Source organism: Hyaena hyaena, unplaced genomic scaffold (genome assembly GCF_003009895.1).
Source record: "Hyaena hyaena isolate Hyena2069 unplaced genomic scaffold, ASM300989v1 scaffold_9, whole genome shotgun sequence".
Taxonomy (NCBI): Eukaryota; Metazoa; Chordata; class Mammalia; order Carnivora; family Hyaenidae; genus Hyaena; species Hyaena hyaena.
Window position 1 is genome coordinate 5,831,706 of NW_024080641.1, and position 22,812 is coordinate 5,854,517.

A 22,812-nucleotide genomic window follows, 5' to 3' on the forward strand; every position below is an offset into this window, starting at 1 on the left:
TAATGTTTTATTTATTTCTGAGAGAGAGAGACAGCATGAACAGGGGAGGGTTAGAGAGAGAGGGAGGGAGACACAGTATCCGAAGCAGGCTCCAAGCTCTGAGCTGTTAGCACAGAGCCCGACGCGGGGCTTGAACCCACGAACTATGAGATCATGACCTGAGCCGAAGTTGGACACTTAACCGACTGAGCCACCCAGGCGCCCCTCAAAATTCTGTTTATAACGATGACAACTGAGGAAGTGTGTTTTTAGCTAAAATTCTGTCGTGTCTTTTGGTAAATGTCTATTATTCGCCCTCTTATCTATCTAGCAAGATGGAATGGCTACTCAGGGCTTTATTTTTTTCAAAGTCTGAGAATGCCTATGCCTAAGAGTCTCCCATTTTTGTCAAGGTTTTTTAATTAAACTTCTGCTGGACTCTTGCGTTTTTATTATAACTTCTAACCAGGACTGAATTAAAGACTCCAGAACTTGTGTTGTTTGACTTCCACCCCAAGACCAGGCAGGGCTGGAAGAGTCAAGAAAGAAAAGGAGACTCACGGGCAGAGCAGGGCTGGTCCACATTGGTGTTGCCTGTACAAACCAGGCATAAGGCACCTACTGTCATAACTGCTACCACTTTCTACAAATTCAGTGGGTTCTTTTCTTCACTCTCCAAATTCTAGAAGGGAGATACATAAGCTTTTGAGGTTAAAACAGTCTAGGGGCGCCTGGGTGGCTCAGTCGGTTAAGCGTCCAGCTTCAGCTCAGGTCATGATCTCACGGTTCGTGGGTTCGAGCCCCGCGTCAGGCTCTGTGCTGACAGCTAGCTCAGAGCCTGGAGCCTGCTTCAGATTCTGTGTCTTCCTCTCTCTCTGACCCTCCCCTGCTCATGCTGTCTCTCTCTCTCTCTCTCAGAAATAAAACATTAAACAAAAATTAAAACAACAGTCTAGAGAATAAAGGTTTAACCCTAGAGCCTCGAACACAGTGTTGGATAATAAAACGGTCCGACAACTAGAGTTGTTTTCTCTTTACAGTGTTTTCTGAGCCTGTATTCAGAGGAAATCTACCTCAGGGTATGGTAGCAGCTGCCCACCACAGTTTGCGTTGCCCCTTCATTGTAGTCACTCGATGATAAATTCAGCTCCCCAGTCAGCTCAGAATTAGGCCGTTTTCTAAACAAGTTAAGGCCAGGGAGATGGCCTTCCTTCTGTATAACTGGCTTCATCTTTGTTGTTTCCTTTTCTTAATCAGAGCTGAGCACAAAGAGACCGATAATTAGATTCCATGCTTTTCTCAGCAAAAGGCTTTGTTTTCTGACTTCATAAATTTCACGGCACATCTGTGAGAAGGCACTAAGTAAAACGGAAGATACCCAACTCAAATTGGCTCCTTGCATAAGAATAAAGTATATTGTTTCCTGAGGAGGGAAGTCCAGCATTAGGCAGAGAACACAGAGCCGATCTGGCAGTCGGGGGTATGGGGGCTCGGTTGGCACCTGTTGCTTCTTTTGGACTTGCCTGTGTGATTACAAAATGATTGCTGCTGCTCCGTCTGTCACGTAGTGGCACCCAAAGCAGGAAGTGGAGGAAGTGGAATGGCAGAAATTCAGGGGCGCTCTCTGTCCTGTTTCTCAGTGCTAAGGAAGGAAAATCTCTCCCAGCAGCACCCCCGCAACCTTCCTCTTACCATCGCATTGGCCAAGTGGGTCACGTGCCTGTCCCCAAGCAGCCATTGGCAGAGGGAATTGGATTGTCTGGACCGATCCTGGTTCACCCCTTAGTGTTGGGCATGCAGCTCTTGCACTCTTTTTCAACTGCCTGGATGGTTCGATTGTCTTTTGTCCCTTCATCATGCTGTCAGGAGCTCCGTTTGTTTCTTTAGACTATTGAATATACTTTCTTTGAGGCTCCCGGGGGTTCAGTCGGTTAAGTGTCTGACTCTCGGTTTCGGCTCAGGTCATCATCTCACAGTTTCATGAGTTCAAACCCTGTGTCTGGCACTACGGAGCCTGCTTGGGATTCTCTCCCTCCCTCTCTCTCTTTGCCCCCCCCCCCCACTCGTACTTGTCTGTCACTCTCAAAATAAATAAACTTAAAAAAAATATTTAAAATGTATGTATACGTACTTTCTTTTATATTGCGTGTTTGATAATTTGTACATACGCAGCCTTTGTGAGTCTGAGTCTGCACTTTGTGGTTTCTGTGCTTGTTTCCACATGCCTCACGGGTGTGTGTGTGTGTGTAATTGTTAACTTCTGTACTCTGAGAAAGTGTCTGTGGGAAATCGCTGAGGACTTGATTTGAAGGACATTCCTCCAAAGAGGATTTGCCATGGTGTCAGGTGGCCCTGTGTCCATTCAGGATGGGTTTTTCCACACAGATAGCTAATACGAATCTTTTACTCCATATTCTTTTTTTTTTTCTTTTTTAATTTTTATTTATTTCTAGGAGAGAGAGAGACAGCGTGAGCAGGGGAGGGTCAGAGAAAGAGGGAGTCACAGACTCCGAAACAGGCTCCAGGCTCTGAGCTGGCAGTCAGCACAGAGCCCGACGCGGGGCTCGAACCCACGAACCACGAGATCATGACCTAAGCGAAAGTCGGAAGCCCAACCGACTAAGCCACCCAGGTGCCCCATTTTTACTCCATATTCTTTTTTTTTTTTTTTAAATGTTTTTTATTTATTTCTAAGAGAGAGAGAGAGAGACAGCATGAGCAGGGGAGGATTAGAGAGAGAGGGAGTCACAGAATGAAACAGGCTCCAGGCTCTGAGCTGGCAGTCAGCACAGAGCCTGACGCGGGACTCGAACCCACGAACCGCGAGATCATGACCCAAGCGAAAGTCGGATGCTTAACCGACTAAGCCACCCAGGCGCCCCTTTACTCCATATTCTTGAAAGCAGACTTGTGCTTACGATTCCTCCAGGGAAAACTCTTCACCTTTCCTCTGTTGCCCTCCAAAGCTAAGGCCTCCCACTGATTGACTCCACAAGGCATATTTTCCCCTAATTTGCTTGTGGAGGATATTGCCCTTTGAGGGGGCTCAGCTCTGTGTGATGTGGTGGCACTGGTGGTCTCTGAGCTCTCTTCTTCCTTGCTTGGAGCCCAGGCTTCGCCCTCTGTTCCCTCTCTGCCTCTGCCAACCAGTAACATTACATTCTCAGGGGGCCCGGGTGGCTCAGTCGAGTGTTGGACTTTTGATTTCAGCTCCGATCACGATCTCACGGCTCGCGGAACCGAGCCCCTCATTGGGCTGTGTGCTGACAGTATGGAGCCTGCTTGGGATTCTCTCCCTCTATCTCTGCCCCTTCCCCGCTGTCACTCACTCTCTCCCCAAATAAATAAACATTAAAAAAGAATTCTCTGGCACCCAGAGTCAGTACTTGGGCAGACACCAACCTCAGTGCCACCCACCCTATCAGTCAGGCTGCTGCCAAGAGACTGAGAGTCACCAGTTATATTAACAGAGAATTTAACATAAACAGTTAGCAACTAGGTATTGAACCGAAGAGGTGAGAAGACTAAGGTGTGGTGAGGAAGTAATGCAGGGAGCAGCTACTCCCCACCGTCCGGGGGACCAGAAGGACAGGGTTGGGATTACTGAAACACGTTTAGAAGCTTGGAAGTGGGGTTCCGTGGAGCTGAAACTCGGACCCTGAGGAACGGATGCTGGAATCCCTGAGAGGCCAGATGACGCCGCTTCTGCAGGTGTTAGGAGCTGAAACCAGATTCTTCTGCTGCCCTGGGGAGGGGCAGCAGCAGAAGCAGGAGCACTCCAGGGGTGATGCTCACAGGAGCTGCTAGAAGGAGGGAGTACGTCCCTCCACCCTCTCCCCCTCCTGTCTCTCAGCCTCTCTCTCTCTCTCTAGCTCCCTCTATTGGCAGCAGAAGAAGGAGCAGCAGGAGAAGCAGAAATGTCGCTGAGCAAATGGCTTAATAACTGGTGCAGCTCCCCCATCCCTTTGGATTCTGCTCTCTCCTTTTATTAAAATGCTTGTTTGTTTGTTTAGAGAGAGGACGAGCAGGGGAGGGGCAGAAAGAAAGGGAGACAGAGAACCCCAAGCAGGCCCCACACTGTTAGCACAGAGCCGGATGCGGGGCCAGCTCCCACGAGCCGTGAGATCATGACCTGAGCCAAAATCGAGAGTTGGATGCTTAACTGGCAGAGCCATCCAGGCACCCCGCTGCTCTCTCATTTCTGCCCGCTGATAATTCCTCTGCCTTTCCATGGAGTTAGCCGTGCGTTTCCAAAAGGTGTTTGAATATTAGGCCAGTCGTTGTGATTATTCTCTGCTGGACGGTGCCTTAGGTGGTGTAGCCGGCTCCGTGGCCAGATAGAGAAGACCCTATGACAGAAATTAGAGGGCGTTCATTCAGACCTGGAAGTGGAGGCCTGTGTCAGGGGGGAACTGACTGGAGGGTCAGAGGCTAGGGAAGAGAGAGGCGTGGAGGTGCAGGCTGGGTCTGGTGACTCTCTAGCCCCTACTTGGGCCCCTGTTCGTTTTCCAGCCGCGAAGAGGCGTCACTGGACTCCGCCAGCCCTAGTTCTCCTTCGATGTTCTTTCTTCCAGGTCCTGCTGGTCACTTCGTCTTTCATGTCCCCTTCTGAGAGCCGCAGCGGCGCAAACCCCAACCGCGTGCGCATTTTCGGGCCCGACAAGTTGGTCCGGGCAGCAGCTGAGAAGCGCTGGGACCGCGTCAAAATCGTCTGCAGCCAGCCCTAAAGCAAGGTACCTGGGGTGGGAGCTGAGGGTGCAGGGTCCTCGGTCCTGGGCAAGGAGAGAGGTGAGGGGCCAATACTGAGTCCCAGAGGACTGAGCTGGGAGGACTGGGCAGCTGTCCCCCCGGGGGACTAGGAGGAGGCTGGGTCTCGGAGGTCTCTGAAGTGGGTTTGCCTTCCTTCCCGTAGTGGAGGCTTCATTCCCTAGAGGATGGCTGGGAAAGGCAGACTGCAGGATCTCAGAGGGGGGTGGGAGAAGGGGGCTGCTGACTCGTTAGAGGAGTAGTCTAATAGTTACCCTCATGGGATCTGGGGTCTGACGCTGGGTCCACCACTTCTTAGCTGTGTGACCTTGGGCAAGTGACTTCACCTTTCTGGCCTCAGTTTCCGGATCCAAATAGGGTTGCTGTGAGTTAAGGATCCTAAGCTGTGGCAACAAGGAGACTAGAGCGTATCATGACACAGTAGAGGTAGACTTCTTGCCCACAGACCTGTCTTTGGGAGTGTTTGGCCGGTCCTCCGGGCTTCTCTAGCCGGTAGAGCAGGAAGGAGCCTGGAGCATTTCTGTGTTCCAGAAGCGGCACACAGTGCTCCCTCCCGTCCTGTAGTCAGGAATTTGAGCATGTGTGAGAGGATTCGCCTGGACACCCAGCTGCCTTTGCCACTTGCCGTGAGGCTAATGGAGCTGATGCATGTAAAGAGCTCATAGCCACGCCTGGCCCGGGGTTAGGGCTCACTGCCAGCTTGATGTTCCCTTGTCGCCATTGTCCTCTGGGCACTTCCCTAGACATGTGTGTCCCTAGGAAGGAAAGAGCCAGAAGGGGGTTCCCCCCAAGTGAAAGGGGCTCTGTCTTGGCCAGACTTCTTGACTCCCATCCTCCTTTCCCAGGACTCCCCCTATGGCCTGAGTTTTATACGGTTTCACAGCCCCCCAGACAAAGAGGAGGCGGAGGCCTCACCCCAGGTAAGCTCTACCCACCACCTCCCAGAGCCTTCTCCCTACCTCTTCACCCCCACCCGCCATCAGCCACTCACCGTACTGACCTTGTGAGACCTTAGAAGGTGACCAAGCTTGGCCAGTTCCGCGTGAAGGAGGAGGACGAGGGAGCTAACTCCCTGAGACCGGGGGCCCTCTTCTTCAGCCGGATCAATAAGACGTCCCCAGGTGAGTGTGGAAACTCAGTCCTCAGCGAGTTCGGGGTTGGAACCTGGACTTGGGTCTGAGGGAGGAGGGGGCTGGGGGCCCGGACTCCCGGCTCACTACCAGGTTATGAGAGCAACGCTCTGTCCCGTGGGTAGGAGGCGAAGGGTCTTACTTAGGGCCCAGCCCTCTCACCCTGGATCCACTTTCTCCCTCTGTAGCCACAGCCACCGACCCGGCAGGACCCAGCTACGCAGCTGCTACACTGCAGGCCTCTAGTGCCGCCTCTTCAGCCTCTCCGGCCTCCAGGGCAGTAGGCAGCACCTCCAAGGTGAGATTATCAGACCCTGGTGGGGAGGAGAAGGAGAGAAGCTACAGGCCTCAACTCATCCCAAACCCTCAGCCTCAGGAGTCCCCCAAGGGGAAGAGAAAGTTGGATTTGAACCAAGAAGAAAAGAAGATGCCCAGCAAACCATCAGCCCAGCCCTCACCACCTGCCCTCAAGAGACCCAAATGTGAGCCCTGGATTCCTTGTCACAGGGCCCTCTGCTCCTACATCCTGGGGGAGGGGGCCTGGGGGCCTGGACCCCTGGGTCTGAGGGAGGAGGGGCTGGGAGCTTGGACCCCTGAGTCTGAGGGAGGAGGGACTGGGGGCCTAGACTGGGGTGTGAGGGAAGAGGCGCTGGGGGCCTGGACCCCTGGGTCTGAGGGAGGAGGGGCTGGGGGCCTGGAACCCTGGGTCTGAGGGAGGAGGGGGCTGAGGGCCTGGACTTCCGGGTCTGAGGGAAGCTGGGGTTTAGTCCCAGCAGTACTAAGTGAATCTACTCTCTGTCTTCCCCAGTGCCAGCTCCCACCCGTACCCCAGCCAGCAGCACCCCAGTCCCTACCCCGGCACGAGGTACAGTGCCGGGGAAGACCCGAGAAGCCACCGAGCCCAGGGCGCCCCGAGCTGGCCCGCAGGAGCTGGGGAAGATCCTTCAGGGTGTGGTGGTGGTGCTGAGTGGCTTCCAGAACCCCTTCCGCTCAGAGCTCCGGGACAAGGCCCTGGAGCTGGGGGCCAAGTATCGGCCAGACTGGACTTCAGACAGCACCCACCTCATGTATGCCTGTGCCCTCCTCCCTGCCACGCTCCCCGCCATCCCTCTGTCTCCTCCATCTTACTTTCTGTCTCTCCCTGTGTGCCTGTCCATCTGTCTCTGCCTCTCTCTTCAGTTCTCTGTATCCTCTGCCTCTTTTTCTGATTCCTACTTTCCCTTGGTCTCTTAATGTCTTTTCTGTTTCTCTCATAGCCATCTCTTTCTCTTTTATTCGTGTTTGTCTTCCCCTCTGTCCCTGTCCCTCTTTCGCATTTGCCCCCCGGACCTCACCTGGCTGACTCCACCTTCCTTCTTCCCCCACCAGCTGTGCCTTTGCCAACACCCCCAAGTACAGTCAGGTCCTAGGCCTCGGAGGCCGCATCGTACGGAAAGAGTGGGTGCTAGACTGTCACCGAATGCGGCGGCGGCTGCCCTCCCGGAGGTGAGGCCTCGACACACGGGTGCACATGCTGTCCCTGCCCTGTGTCCCGCGCTGGGCAGAGACAGGGATCTGGAAGGAAATCATACTGGGGCCTCCGTATGCGGAGAGCACAGGCGGACTGCCCAGCGTCAGCGGGCTTCTGAGAGGAGGGGTGGGGGCTGTGAGGCTGCAGAGAGAGGACTTGCCTGGGGTCTCCGAGGGCTCCGTGAAATCTGCTTCGGGAGCATGAGAAGCATGGCCGGCTGGAGAAACGCCATGTGAAAGGCACATGTGCCTGGTACATAGGAAATCCCGTGTGAGCGGTCGCTCGCTCTTAGGATCGAGCCGGGAAAGCCCCTTTCCTGGAGCGTCAGCCACTTAAGGAACCGTGAATGTGGTGTCAAGGCCTCTAAAAGTGTATTTGCTTTGGAGAATTTTCCCTTAACTGATAGGTATTTCCCTAATGAGAAACTGCCTTTAATTCTCAAAAGGGAAAATTATTTCTGATTTTTTTTTTTTCTCCTTTCTGAAGTAAGGTGTTTCTTTCCCAAGAGGGAGGGGAAGCCAGGATGTGCTCAGGTCTCTGGTGTGGGCGGCTGCGGTAGCTGACGGGTTCAGTGGGGCTCTTCCGATGGTGGAAGATGAGGCATCCTGAGTGCTTGATAAAGGCCAGTCGCTGTGGCTGCCTGAGCACCCCTCCACGTCTCTTCTGGAAGACACGATGTGCCATTTGTCTGAGGCCGGGTTCCTCCCCCAGGTACCTCATGGCAGGGCCAAGCTCCAGCAGCGAGGATGAAGGGGGCTCTCCCAGCGGCAGCAGCGGGGATGAAGCCCCCAAGTTTCCCCAAAAGGTCCTGTGCCCCCTGTCCTGGTGGGGGAGGCGCATGGGTCTGTTGCAGTTCCCCCGGCTCTCCTGCCTCCTGTGAGAACACACACTCACAGCCATGCTGCCCCCTCCCTCCTCAGCACCCTCAGACCAAAACCAAGCCCCCTCAGGCAGCAGGACCCAGCTCACCCCAGAGACCCACAACCCCAGAAGAGACCAAACCAGCCTCACCAGGCCCTCAGGAAGATACTGACACTGAGGGGGAACAGTCAGGTCAGAGCCTGAGAGGGGAGGGGCCTGGTCTCCTGGGTCTCCTCTTCCTTCCTCCTGAGTCTGAGGGAGGAAGTGCTGGGGGCCTAGCCTCCTGGGTCTGAGGGAGGAGAGGCTGGGGGCCTGGCCTCCTCGGTCTGAGGGAGGAGGGACTGGGGGCCTAGACTCCTGGGTCTGATGGAGGAGGAGGGGCTGGGGGCCTGGCCTCCTCGGTCTGAGGGAGGAGGGACTGGGGGCCTAGACTCCTGGGTCTGATGGAGGAGGAGGGGCTGGGGGCCTGGACTCCTCGGTCTGAGGGAGGAGGAGGGGCTTGGGGCCTGACCTCCTGGGTCTGAAGGAGAAGGCGGCTGGAAACCCAGACTCCTGTATCTAAGGAAGGTGGGGCTGGATGCCAGACAGTGGATCTGGAGGAGGGGAGGCTGAGGGCCCCAGATAACTGGATCTGGAGGGCATTTGAGCTTGAGGGTTGGCACACCTGCATCTGTGCTTGGGCAAAAGTCTGGAAGGGAGGGTTTCCAAGCACGTGCCTTGCACTGACCAAGCTTCCACCTGCAGAAGAACAAGGCAATGGGGCAGAAGATTCTGGGGATACCGAGGACGAGCTGAGAAGGTAAGGCAGGGCTGGGGGTCAGGGTGGCCTCAGGCCCGGTTAGAGGGGGATCTGATCTGCACGCTCTTCCCCCATCCCTGTTGGCTCTCTCAGGGTGGCCGAGCAGAGGGAGCAAAAGCAGCCCCCTGACCAGGGGGAGAATGGCGAGGACCCGTATGCAGGCTCCACAGATGAGAACACAGACAATGAGGGTCCCCCAGAGTCTCCCGAGCTGCCCGTTCCTGAGCTCCCAGGTAGGAGATCCGTCCCCGCCTCCTGAAGTGGGGTTTGTCTTTCTCACTTCTTGGCTGTGACTCCCCCCAGCCCGCCTCGGGGTCGCTGCTGCTCCCCGGCTCTCCTCCCCACCTCCTTCCCCTGCAGTCCCTGCCTCTGCTACCTTCTTGTTGCCTTAGGCCTGTTCCCTTCTGCTCCGTACCCTCCCACGACTTCCCTCTCTGTTCCCCTCCCGACTTCCTGCTGTGAGCACCTCCATCACAGCCCAGGGCTTTCCACCCAAGTGGGAACAGCACCTCCCTCACCTGCCCCCCGGGTTTGGTTCTGTTGTGTGGGATGTCACCCAGGCACACTGATCTCTGTTGGGACCCGGGTGGTGTTGGCATTGCTGTCAGTCACCCCAAAATGAATGCAGGGGGCACAGGATGGGGGGCAAGGGTCAGAGCCTCGCCAGTGGAGAATGGAGGGAGAAGCTGGGCAGCCAGCGTCTGAACAGAGGTGAGGGTCGGTAGCCACTGGAAGAGGCCGTTTCCAGCCAGTTCCTTGTGGGTGACAGGCATGTAAGTACTTTGATCCTCCAAAGCCCCAAAAGTGGCATCAGCAAACTGTTGGTCCGGAAAGCCCTGTTGAATTGGAACAAAGGAAAGAGCCATCCTGAAGGTCAAGCCACAGACGGCACTGGCTGAAAAGGAGCGAGGCAGCCAAGGTGAAGAGGTGACAGGCTACAGAGCCTTTAACCTCACCGAGCTAGCTAAGTGCCACCAGCCCATCTGGGATTTACCTCGTGTAAGAAACACACTGCAATAATAGCGATTTTGTCTATTACCACTAAAGAAAAACAAAAAGCTCCAGAAAGGTTCTGATGGGCCAGACTGGGAAGCACCGTGTGTCAGGGACACCCCTGCTAGGTGCTCAGAAACACCCCTCCCCCACCGCCCCGCTGGCCTGCCTGTCTTGCCTCCAAGTGTTCTGCGGCTCCTGGCTGCTGCTTTGAAACTCCAGGGGCCTCACAACTTGGCCCTCCCACCATCTCCCCTGCAGACTTCTTCCAGGGCAAACACTTCTTCCTGTACGGGGAGTTCCCTGGGGACGAGCGGCGGAAGCTCAGCCGATATGTCACAGCCTTCAATGGGTCAGTGTCCAGGGGGTGGGGGCAAGGGTAGGGAGGGGTTGTGGTGGGATGTGGGAAGGAAAGCGATCGGGCAGGTGGGAGAGGGGCTCACCCTGCAGGATGGCTAGCTTCCCCTCCCTTCCCCTTCTCTAAGATGAGGCTGCCCCCGACCTGCCTTCTGAAAGGATTAGCAGCAGGTGGGAGGCCTGGGTATTGGGGCCGTGGCAAGGCCGGCACATGGGAGAACGGGGCGGGAGGGGGCAGGTAGCCCGTAGGGGATATAGGTGAGGAGGGAGGATGGCCTTGGAGAATGGTTGGGGGCTGGGATGTCAGGAGAGGGGACACCAGTCCTCTGCTTCTGTCCTCCCACCAGGGAACTTGAGGACTATATGAGTGACCGGGTACAGTTTGTGATCACGGCGCAGGAGTGGGACCCCAGCTTTGAGGAGGTGAGTTGCAGTGGGGCAGGGAAGGGGCCATCCAACCCGCCCTTGTGGCCCCTCTACTTCCTCCTCACCCACATGCTCCCGTATGCCCCCCACTGCCCCCTGCAGGCCCTGATGGACAACCCCTCCTTGGTGTTTGTCCGCCCCCGATGGATCTACAGCTGCAACGAGAAGCAGAAGTTACTTCCCCACCAGCTATATGGGGTAGTGCCCCAGGCCTAAAATATGTGCCTGCGTGCGTGTGTCTGCACGTGTGTGTACTCACGCGTGCACACACACACGCACGTGCACACACAGACACACACACACGAGCTGAATAAAGGTGACCTGCTTTGGAATAGTTGCCCCTCTCTCTTACTTGGAAGTCTCCTAGAACCTCCTGGAGGCTCCCAGTTTTCTGTCTTATGTTTGGTTTCTGCTTCCCCACTGCGGGCCAGGTGTCTCGGCTGCCCCAAGACCTGACCCCTGTCCTGGGGTCCTGGAGAGAGCGAGTGGCTCTTCATCAGGGGTTCGGTCGGGAAGAAGCTCTCCGTTGTTCTCCCCGTCAGCTTACCCCTCTGGTGGCAGGGAATTGGGTTTCTAAGCCTCTGAGCCCATTCCCGGGTCTTGTTTGTTCCTCGTGGGTCCTGGGCTGGAGGCCTGGGTGCTCCTGAGGTGTGCTTCTCTCTTGAAGTCCGTCTCTACTCCCCTGGGCCAGGATATCTCCCTTTCTCAGGGCTTTCAGAAGTGGCCGTACAACTGTCACCAGCATGGTTTTTACATCACCTCGTTTGGGAAGTAAAATAGGGGAAGGGGCATTTTAATCAACCCACCCAAATCCTGGACCCCCTTCAAGCCTGCACCATAGGTAAGTTGGGAACTGAGCCAGGTGTCAGAGAATCGGGCGGAAGCTGGATGGCGTTCTAGGCAGGGGCCATGGTGTGGGCCAAGGCCAGGATGTGGGAACGAGCCCCTAAAGGAGCAGATCTGTCTGGAAGGGTGGACACAGCCCTTGCAGCTGTGCTGTCCTACACAGTAGGCCCTGGACACAGGTAGCTATTTAAGTGAACTACAATGAAATGAAAAATTCACTTCCTCGGTCACGCCGGCCACACTTCAGGTGCTCAGCGGCTGCTGTAGTGGTGTGTACAGATAGAGAACAGTGACATCACCATAAAAAGCAAAGGACAGGGCCGTTCTGAAGGCCTATGAACGCCAGGTCAAAAAGCTTGGACGTTATCCTGAGGTCAGGGAGGTCAGGAAGGGGTCTGAGCAGAGCAAAGGGCAGTCAGAGCTGGGTAACAAATTAACATAAACAGTGTCGTAAAACAACAAAATTGTAGAACCTTCTAGGTCTAGAGGTCTGAAGTCCAAAACGAGTCTTACTGGGCTAAACTTCAGGGTGTAGGCAGGGCCGTGTTCCTTCTGGAAGCTCTGGGGAAAATCTGCTTTCTTGTCTTTCTCCCCAGATCCCCAATTCCCCTTCTGTATTCAAAGCCAGCAGTGGCCAGGGGAGTCCTTCACATCACCCTGACACTGACTCTTCTGACTCCTTCCCCCTTTAAAAGATCCTTGTGTTTACCTCGGGACCACCTGGATACTCTGGCATAATCCTCCTGTCTTAAAGTCAGCCAATTAGCAACTTTGATTTCTTCAATGGTAATTCCCCTTTGCCACATAGCGTATTCGTGGGTTCCAGGGATTAGGACCTGCATGTTTTTGGGAGGCCGTTATTCTGCCCAGCGCGCCAACTATGGGTGAGACAGTGGAACTGCAGGGTGAAAAACACACGAGGCCCCACTCAAGGGACTGACATTCCTCTGAGGGCAAGACCGCAGCATGGAGCAGTGATAAATGTGTGAGGGCAGATAATGCAGGGCAGTGTTACAGTGATGGGACAGGGTGGTGTGGTTTAGATAGGGTCAGTGGGGAAGGCGTCTCAGCCAACTGAATCCTCTGCAGGGAGAAAGAAGTAGGGGAGGGTCTGAAAAAGCAAGTGCAAAGGCCCTCGGGCAGGAGCTAGCTTGAGCTATATAAGGAGCAGCAGGAGGTCAGGGTATTTGAGACTCGGACCCACCCCGGCCTTGGGTACAGGCAAATCCCATGTCTTCTGGCCTGTTTCTCCATCTGTACAATGACATTTAGGCCAGAGATCAACACCCCTCAAATGCATTTGCGTTCCTGAAACTTTGATGGTGGTGTGGTTGCTGTGGGGGAAATCTTCCAGAACAGCTCTATATGTAAACATTGATAAAATCGCATTTCCAGGTGTGGAAGGACTTGAATCCTCACCCTCGCCACCTCTTCCCCCAAGGCTTTGCTGAGTGGACTGTGGTCCGGCAGCCTGCTAATTTGCATTTGCCTGCTCGGTCCCACCCCTTCTGCCGGATACTTCCACAAACCATTTCTCATTCCATCCACACATTTCAGATCTCAACTCAAACACTACCTCCGTAAAAAGGTCTTTTCTAACCCTCTATATAATAGTGTTTGCTAGGTATACACTTTCATAATACTGTATCTCTTGTCATAGCTATAAACTTGATTTATGGTCAAATTTACCAGTCTTTTCCTCTATGATATGGCTTTCTTGTGTCTTACAGATTCCTTCTGTACCTCTGCGGTTACTAAGCTACTCTCCTTTATTATTTCCATCTATTTTGCTTTTCAAATTTAAATCTTTTTTTTTAAATAATTTAATTTAATTTTTTAAAATTTTTTTTTTTTAATGCTTTATTTATTTCTGAGAGAGAGAGAAACAGCGTAAGCAGGGGAGGGGCAGAGAGAGAGGGAGACACAGAATCTGAAGCAGGCTCCAGGCTCTGAGCTGAGCTGTCAGCACAGAGCCCGACGCGGGGCTCGAACCCACAAACCATGAGATCATGACCTGAGCTAAAGTCGGACGCTTAACCGGCTGAGCCACCCAGGCGCCCCTCAAACTTAAATCAGCAGAATCTTATTTTTGTGTATGCAATGAGACTGGGGTCTGTAGGTTTCCTATTGCTGCTGTAGCAAACTATCCCAAGCTTAGCAGCCTTAAACAACACTTAACTCTCTTACAGTTCTGTAGGTCAGTAGTAGTCCAATGTCCGTCTCAGTGGGCTAAAATTGTGGTGTGCAAGGCTGTGTCCCTTCCAGGGAGGATCCATTTCCTTAACTTTTTCTAGTGTCTAGAGGCTGCCTAAATTCCTTGACTCATGGCCCTGCATCCCTCCAGTCTCTATCGCCGCTGACCCTTCTGCTTCCCTCTTTCCCATATAAGGACCCCTGTGGTTACACGGGGAGGGGATGTGGAATAATCAGGTTAATATCCCCATCTCCAGGGGATAATCTCCCTGTTTTAAAGTCAGCCAACCAGCAACTTTGATTCCTTCATTCACAATTCTCCTTTACCCCATAGCATGTTGGTGGGTTTCAGGGATTGGGAGGTGGCCATCTTTGGGAGGCCATCATTCTGCCTGGCCACGCCCAAGATCCTTAATCATATCTGCAAAGCCCCTTCTGCCACAGGTAAAGTAACATGCTCAGGTTCTGGGGATTAGGACTTGGACCTCTTTAAGGGACCATTATTCTGCCTCTACAGGGTCCCACTTGATTTTTTTCCCCCATACCTCTCAGCTCATTCACAGGTTAGCCTGTCCTTTCCCCCACTCACCCACAGCAGGGATCTGTAAACCACATCCCATGGGCAACTCCGAGCCCACCTATGATTTCTATAAAGTTTTACCGGACCACAGCCACACTCATTTGTCCATGTATCATAATGTGTACAGCTGCTTTTGTACCACAGCGGCAGAGTGGGGTAGTTGCAGCAAACCCCGTGGCCTGCAAAACCTAAAATTAGATAGGCCCTTTAGAGATAAAGTTTGCCAGCCCCTCAATGACATGTAGGGATGGTCACTTGTCAGGACCCCCCGTAAGCACAGGGCTGTTTCTGAGCTCCTGGTTCTCTTTCACTGGCCTGTTCCCAAGCCCACGTCACAGATGTCATTCCTACAACTTTGAAAGAATTCTTGGTACCTGGGGGTGGGGGTGGGAGGCAAGGCTGCCTCCCCTACTCCATCCCCACCTTTAATTTTTTTTTTCTTTCTTTTGCTCACTACTTGATTAGTGCTCACTTCCCTCAGTAGACCAGGCCTGGCATGTTCACTGCCGTGTTCCCACCACCCTGGGCAGGGGCCAGCACGCCGTAGGCACGTAACACATTTGTAGAATGAAGAGCAGCCCCATGTTAGCTCAGTCATTCTTACTTTATAGCAGGAGAAACAGGCTTCGAGAAGGGAAGTGACGGCCGGAGACAATGCCTGCGCCCTTACAAAGGCCTTATAACACCCCCACATTCTAGATAAGGCATCTGAATCCAGAGGAGTGACAAAGCTTGTCCAGGGTTCCCCAGTAGTGGGCCAGGGCTGGCTCCAAAGCTTGAGCTTTAAAACATTTTTATACTGGGGTACCAGGTTGCCTCAGTCGGTTGAGGGTTTGACTTCAGCTCAGATCAGGTCATGATCTCAAGGTTCAGGGAATCCGAGCCCTGCATTGGGCTTGCTGATGTCAGCCTGTAGGCACAGAGCCTGCTTCAGATATTCTGTCTCCCTCTCTCTGCCCCTCCCCTGCTTGCACTCTCCCAAATTATAAATATTAAAAAATTTTTTTTTTACTCTTCGTAGTATATCCTTTGTTCTTGCTTTTACCATTTAGTATATTTAGGAACTCTTTTCACATCTGTACAAATAGAGCTTCCTCCCCTCCCCCAGCTACATAGTCCATTCTGCGGCTCTACTGGAATTTATTAGCTGGTCTCCCATTGACGGGCACTTGGGTTGTTTCTCATCTTTGGCCACAGCCATCCCGCTGTGGACATCCTTACCCTTACATCTCTTCCAGTGCCGAGTTTATCTACAGGAGAAGTTCCTAGAAGTAGAATAGCTGACACGACCACGTGTGCATTTAAAATTTTTTATAGGTAGCGTCAAACGGCCAAAATGCAGGTACCAATTTAACTCACAATAAGGAGAGACCCTGTTTCCCTACATTCCTCACCAACCCACGGTGCTAGCTGACTTTTTTACTTTTGCCTTATGCATAGGAGGGAGAAACCCGGAGCTAGGGCTTGCTTTCAAACCACAGATCCACACCCATTGTTTGGGGCCCAGTGCTAACTCTCTGTGGGTGACACCTTTCCCTTCCCAAAACAGGTGAGCAGATTTCCTCAGCCTGGTAAGTTTGAACCCAGTGTGGAGCAGAGGCAAGTCCTTACAGCCCAGCTTAGAAGTACCACCTCTTTATTGACACGGGCGTGTGCAGGAGGGCACTCTGAGCCACGGGGAGGACTCACTCGCGCTCCGCCTGGCTCTCTGACTGGTGGTGGCTGCGCTGGTGAAGGAGCAGGAGGCGTCTTTGGCCAAAGGCCTGATCACAGCTGGAGCAGCGATGCCGGGCTGTGGCCTGGCTGCCTGGCGCCGTCGGAGGGTCATGACACAGGCGATGGGCGGCCAGTTTGGAAGGGAAGGAAAAAGCCTTGGGGCAGTGCGGGCAAGGATAGGGACGGGCATCGGTGGCGTGGTGTGTGTGGCGGTGGGCTGCGAGCTTGGAGGGGTAGCAGAAGGACTTGGGGCAGTCCGGGCATGGGTAGGGGCGGGCAGGCGCATGGGTCCAGAGGTGGGCTGCCAGCTTGGAGCGGTGGCCGAAGGCCTTTGGGCAGTGAGGGCACGGGTGTGGGCGGGCACCACTGTGCGTGAGGCGGTGGGCTGCCAGCTTGGAGGGGTAGGAGAAGGCCTTGGGGCAATCAGGGCACGGATGCGGGCGGGCGCCGCCATGTGCCAGCCGGTGCGTGGCCAGCTTGGACGGGTAGGAGAAGGCCTTGTCACAGTCTGGGCAGCGGTGTGGGCGCTGGGGCGGGGGCCGCCGGCGGGGTCGAGAAGGCGCCCCTTTGGACGTGGCAGGCCCTGGAACCGACTGGCTGGGCTTCTGCGGCGAGCCCTGGTGGGGAGCTACAGGACAGGAGGGCGGTGGGCTCCAGGCATCAGCCAGCACCCTGGATTTTCTGAGCCCTAAAAATGATCACTGAGGCTTCCCAGCACCAATAGTACGATCCCCCAGAACGCGTTTTGGGGGATCCCACATGGTCCCATCACCCTAGGCCTTCAAACTTTCACCCTGAGATTCCCTCAAAATGTCATTCTCGTAGCCCAATTCCTGTAGAATGCCCCCTACCCACGGGCGGGACCGCTCTCACCTCCTCCCTTGGTTTTAGGCTCCTTGCCGGTGGGACTAGGATCTGTGTCCCCGGCCGCGGTCTCCGCATCTCGTTCCAGCATCTTGCTGGCCCAGGACCCCAGGGCGAGGTAGGCCACACCGATGATTATCAGGCTGATGGGGATAGGCTGTAGGGCCTAAAATCAGGGACCAGCGGGTTAGGAGCGAGATCTTTTTTAAGTCTGTCATCCAAAGGCGAGGGTAGGCGTTATTTACGGGTAGGCGGAGCCTAAAAGCACAACCATCGGGGGTTTATGCAAACGCTACCCTTTGCAACTTAGACCCAGGGTTGGAGCCTTTGCGCAGAGTGGGCGGGGCCTCTACAACTTAAACTCTGGGGCTGCCCTGAGCGCGGAGTTGGCGAGACCTTGATCCAGAGTGGGCGGGACCTTCCCCCATTGGAACCTCCCAGCCGTGGAAACTAAGACGGGAGTGGGCGGGGTCACGTAAATAAGCTCCCAAGCAACTCAACCCAGGGGAGGGGCCTTCCAGCGGGGTGGGCGGGTCTTTTACAACTCTGTCCCAGGGGAGGGGCCTGATCTCTGAGCGGGATTCACCTCCAATAGGTAGCTTTACCCGAGTCTCGGTTTAGTCTCAGTCCATTGACGCCGCGTGAACTGCTTCTTTCTTGTTGCTAAATTTCATTCCCAGCGTGGAGGGTAGAGGGGAGTCCTGAAGGGAGATGCAGAAAGAACGTGGCCTGTCTTGCGATTAAAAGACCCCTAATGGATCTCTCCTTCGGGGTCCCAAGCGTCCGGGCCTCAATGCACCCCTCGGAATCATGGCATTCGTGCACCAATGCACCCTATCAAGGCTCAGGCACCAGTGCAGTCCCTCCGGAACCTAGGCATCAGGACCCCAATCTATTCTTTTCCGGGAGATCCTGGCGTCCAGCCCCCAATCCACTTCCCGAAGACCCAAGCATTCGGGCCCGGACCCGTGCCCGCCTCACCTGCGGAAGGCCCCTCCCCGGGGGCGGGGCTCCGGGCCCCTCCCGCAGCGGCCGCTGCAGCTGCCGCGCTGCCCTCGGACGCCCAGGAGCCGCACCGCCCGGCGCGCGCCCAGCGACGGGAGGGGAGGGAGGGCGCGCGTGCTGCTCGGCCCAGCCTCATTTCCATCCACTCCTCCCACGCGGGGGCCGGTGGGGGCGTCAGTACGCATGCGCAGTCGCGGCCAGCAGAGGCTGCTGCGTGGGGGGAGAAGAAATAGAAGGAAGGGGTGGGGGCGCAAGGCGGACAAGTTGGTGAGCAAGCGCGGAGCTAGTCAAAGGGCCATAGGAGAGTGTACTGCGGGTTGCAGGGCCTACGGTGGCTGAGTGGAGTCAAGCACGTGCAGGAACTAACTCGGGGAAACTGCGCTTAGAGATCACTGAGACACTGAGACACCTTCCCTTCTATGTCCCCCTTCCTTTCGAGAATTCCGTTGGGAGCTTGAGTTCACTCTCCGGAGCGAGTTCCAAGAGCCGGTGTTCCATTTCACCCCTCAAGGCGTTTGCAAAGAAGTCAGGCCAATTCATCGTGAGAGGGCGGGGCGAGACTCCAGGCTCAGAGAGAGCTGGCGTCCAATAAAAAACGTGTTATTTGCATAGGGCCCCGGCATCTTTCTCCATTGGGCAATTTGAGACTCTCAGCACCTCCCACCCCAATGTCCCTGCCCAAGTGTGGTAAGGGGATGGGGGCGGCTGTTCCTGAAATATCCCAGCGGGAGGACTTGGGAGGGTTGGAGCTCCGGATGCCAGGCCCTGGGTGCCATGCTTGGCACCCTTCCCCGGGCCGTGACGGTGCACTTTCCCGCCCAGCACGGGAATGGCCGTGAAGTGCCCATAAAAATGCCCTGCATGGGTGGGTCTTCAGTGTGATAACCCACAAGGTCTGGCGAGTTCTAGGAGCCCTGGGAGTTAGATGTGTAGGGTTATCCGAACTCTGGAGCCAGATTACCTGGGTAACCGGTTTGGGATCTTGACTCGGCCACTTTCTAGCAGTGTAGTCTTGACCAAGTCCCTTCATCTTTCTGGGTTGTTAGGATTAAATTCAGTAATCAATGGAAAGTTTAGACCAGTGCCTACAGTGTTCAATACATGCTACCAATATTACTTTTTGTTTTTGTTGGGCATTGAAATAAGCCATGATGGAATCAAAGTTGTCCCAGAACAGCAGCAAGTGCAGAGAGCTCAAGGTGGGAAGGAACATGCTATGTTCAGGGGATCTTTCCTACCTCCATCCTCAAAATTCATCTTCTTTCCAGAGCTGGTACATCCCATGGTCCATCCTACTTCAGGACCTTTGCACTGGCGATTCCCTCTATCTCCCCCTGCCCCAACCCCAACCAAGGTCATTCCTCCATCAACTTATTTATCTGACTCCCCATTCTGATCTCATTTCAAATATTATCACTGCAGAAGGCCTCCCCTGTCCACCCTAGCTCATTGAGACCCCTTCCCTTCATTTCTCTGTTGTCACATCTCTGTTGTACGTATTTAATACAGTATGCCTGTCCCCTAGAATGTAAGCTATGTTAAGATGAACAACTTGTCTGCCTTGTTCACCCTCTGTCCAGAACAGAGCTTAGCACATTGTAAGTATCCCATAAATCTGTATCAGATAAACGCTGAAAAGATTTAACAGCCAGAAGTTCTCTGCGAAGAGCAGATAGACTCTGGGGACAATGTGGAACTTGGGGTCAAGGAATTAGAAAGAGGCGTAGCTGGGTGGGAAAACAAGGAAGGTTTTTAAATATGGGAAATGGCATGAACTAGTTTAGGTTTTCATATACTCTTTTTTTTGTAAATGTTTTTTAATGTTTTATTTATTTCTAGGAGAGAGATAGAGACAGCATGAGCAGGGGAGGGTCAGAGAGAGAGGGAGTCACAGACTCTGAAACAGGCTCCAGGCTCTGAGCTGGCAGTCAGCATAGAGCCCGACGTGGGGCTCGAACCCACAAACCGCGAGATCATGACCCAAAAAGTCGGACGCCCAACTGACTAAGACACCCAGGCGCCCCTACTCTTTTTTTTTTTTTTTTAAGTAGGTTCCATGCCCAGCGTGGACCCCAACATGGGGCTTGAACTCATGACCCTGAGCTCCAGACCTGAGCTGAGGTCAACAGTCAAACGTTTAACCTTCTGAGCCACCCAGGTGCCTCATTATAACTTTTAAAAAATTTTTGTTTTAGGTTATGGAAAATTTCAAACATGACCAAAGGGAGAGGAAGGGAAAGAGTATAACCAACCCCTCACCAGCGCTTGACCCACATGACCAATCTTGTTCCATCCTCCCCTCCCCCATTAAGTCCCTTGAATTATTTTGAAGCAAATTCCACACGTTTCATCCAGAAACACTTAAGTCTGTGTTCCTAAAATATAAAGACTCTCTTTTTCTCTTTTAAACACAACCAAAACATCATTATCACAACTTTCAAACTTTCGAGTCATTTCTTTTTTTTTCTTTTTTTAAAATTTTTAAATGTTTTATTTATTTCTAGGAGAGAGAGAGACAGTGTGAGCAGGAGAGGGTCAGAGAGAGAGGGAGTGACAGACTCCGAAACAGGCTCCAGGCTCTGAGCTGGCAGTCAGCACAGAGCCCGACGCGGGGCTCGAATCCACGAACCGCGAGATCATGACCCAAGCGAAAGTCGGACGCCCAACTGACTAAGCCACCCAGGCGCCCCAAGAGTCATTTCTTTTTTTTTTTAACGTTTATTTATTTTTGAGAGAGAGTGACAGAGGATGAGCAGGGGAAGGGCACAAAGAGAGGGAGACAGAATCTGAAGCAAACTCCAGGCTTTGAGCCATCAGCACAGAGCCCAATGTAGGTTCAAACCCACGAACCGTGGGATCATGACTTGAGTCGAAGTCGGACAGGGTGGCTTAACTGAGCCACCCAGGTGCCCCAAGAGTCATTTCTTCACATTGTCACATTTCTCCCATGGTCCTCTGTATATCTTGCTTTTCCTTTTTAAGAACAATGTTTTATTTCAAACATACAGAAAGAGTGGGAATAGTATTGTTCTCTGCATTAAGAATGGAAGTGGTGTGTCTGCATCAGAATCTAAGCAAGATTCACACATGGTGTTTGTTTTCTGTGATTCTTCAGTCTCTTTGTCATTGACATTTTATTTTATTAATTTTTAAATTTTTAATGTTTATTTATTTTTGAGGGGGGGCAGGGGCAGAGAGAGAGACACACACAGAATTGGAAGCAGGCTCCAGGCTCTGAGCTGTCAACACAGAGCCTGATGCGGGGCTCATACTCACGAGCTATGAGATGAACACCTGAGCCGAAGTCAGGCGCTTAACCAACTGAGCCACTCAGGTGCCCCTTTTGACATTTTTTAAATTTTTACTTTAATTTTTATTTTTTTAATGTTTTATTTACTTTTGAGAGAGAGAGACAGAGAGAGAGAGAGTCAGAATGAGTAGGGGAGGGAGACACAGAATCAGAAGCAGAAGCAGTCTCCAGGCTCTGGGCTGGCTGTCAGCACAGAGCCCAACGCGGGGCTTGAACCCACAAACCGTGAGATCATGACCTGAGCCGAAGCCGGATGCTTAGCCAACTGAGCCACCCAGGCGCCCCTTTGACATTTTTTTAAAAAAGTTTATTTATTTTGAGACAGAGAAAGAGAGCACAAGTGGGGGAGGGACAGAGAGATAGAGAATCCCAAGCAAGCACTGTCACTGCAGAGCCTGAAGAGCTGGATGTGGGGCTCAAGCTGACAAACTTTGATATCTTAACCTGAGCCAAAATCGGATGCTTAACAGCTTAATTGGCTGAGCTACCCAGGCACTCCTGTCATTGACATTAAAAGGCTCACTCTGGTTGCTGCATGGAAAATAGACTGTAGGGAAGCAGAGTAGAAGCCAGAAGCCCAGTGAGGTGGGTGTTATATATTAATTATAATATTAACTACCAGCATTTATTTAGCACTAAATTATATACCTGAAACTACCCTGAGTGCTTTGTATACGTTCTTTGATTTCATCCTGACAGCAAGTTTTTAAGAGGAGGTGCTACCATTATCCCCATTGTACAGAAAAGGAAAATGAGGCACAAGATGGAAGGTCACTTATTCAAGGTCACACAGCCTGGAAGTCGCAGGGTCAGGATTTAAACTCCTGCAGCCAGGCCCTGGAATCCACATAATTTGCATTTATGCTTTGCTGTCTCTTGACTGGGGCTGAGGGCGGGATGGTGGAGAAGTGGCTTGATTGGAGAGGTTAACTTAACAGGGCTTAGTGATGAATTGGGAGGAAGGTGATAAAATAATGATAATAGCTTGTCTGTGCCAGGTGCTCTCCCCGACTCTTTACATGTCTGAACTTATTAGATCTTCACAATGAGGGAGGAGCTATTTTCAACCTCATTTTACAGATGAGTATACTGAATGAAGCCCAGAAAAGGGTAAATTTTGAGCCCAAGGTCACACAGTTTGGAAGGGGGATGCCCAGGTTTCTACCTCGTAGGGCATCTCACCTCACCGCTGACTCAGAAGGTGTGCATGCTTTCAAGGGATGCTAACAGTCTAGCAATCCTACAGAAACAGCAAGAATGGGCCCCGTGGTGAGGAGGTCTGATTTGGGGCCACCCTCACAGTAGAGTGCTCGAGGATCCCTGCTTTCCTGTTTCCTCCTTCCCCTGAGCTCCTGGCAATCCCAGAACCTCCTTGTGTTTCAGCCCTGACGTCTGCATCATTCTCACCAGCAGGACAGGACTCACGTCTGGGTCCCCAGCTTCGCCCAGCTTGGGGCAGGCACGCGGGAGACCGTA

At 53.3% G+C, this 22,812-nt stretch overlaps 2 protein-coding genes across 3 annotated transcripts in view; one reads left to right on the forward strand and one right to left on the reverse strand.

Moving 5' to 3' along the window:
- The window catches only part of XRCC1 (X-ray repair cross complementing 1), a 26,916-nt gene extending 15,762 nt beyond the window's left edge, over window positions 1–11,154 (forward strand). The window contains 14 exon segments of the mRNA XM_039246370.1: window positions 4,554–4,712; window positions 5,592–5,666; window positions 5,762–5,867; window positions 6,065–6,174; window positions 6,247–6,358; window positions 6,685–6,943; window positions 7,245–7,361; window positions 8,098–8,191; window positions 8,307–8,439; window positions 8,992–9,046; window positions 9,140–9,279; window positions 10,301–10,391; window positions 10,744–10,819; window positions 10,925–11,154. Coding sequence (XP_039102301.1) covers window positions 4,554–4,712; window positions 5,592–5,666; window positions 5,762–5,867; window positions 6,065–6,174; window positions 6,247–6,358; window positions 6,685–6,943; window positions 7,245–7,361; window positions 8,098–8,191; window positions 8,307–8,439; window positions 8,992–9,046; window positions 9,140–9,279; window positions 10,301–10,391; window positions 10,744–10,819; window positions 10,925–11,038 — 1,641 coding nt within the window. The 3' untranslated portion in view covers window positions 11,039–11,154.
- Window positions 11,155–15,737: 4,583 nt separating this feature from the next.
- Window positions 15,738–18,138, reverse strand: ZNF575 (zinc finger protein 575). Of its 2 annotated transcripts, none has more exons than XM_039246528.1 (4): window positions 18,003–18,138; window positions 17,627–17,722; window positions 17,031–17,187; window positions 15,738–16,785 (listed from the first exon to the last, which is right to left on the reverse strand). In XM_039246528.1, exons 3-4 carry the CDS (start codon window positions 17,110–17,112, stop codon window positions 16,127–16,129), a joined length of 741 nt encoding a protein of 246 aa, XP_039102459.1. In that variant the 5' UTR covers window positions 17,113–17,187; window positions 17,627–17,722; window positions 18,003–18,138; the 3' UTR covers window positions 15,738–16,126. The 2 variants fall into 2 exon arrangements, with proteins under 2 accessions (XP_039102459.1, XP_039102466.1); XM_039246535.1 differs by having other exon boundaries at window positions 17,608–17,722.
- Window positions 18,139–22,812: the final 4,674 nt, after the last annotated feature.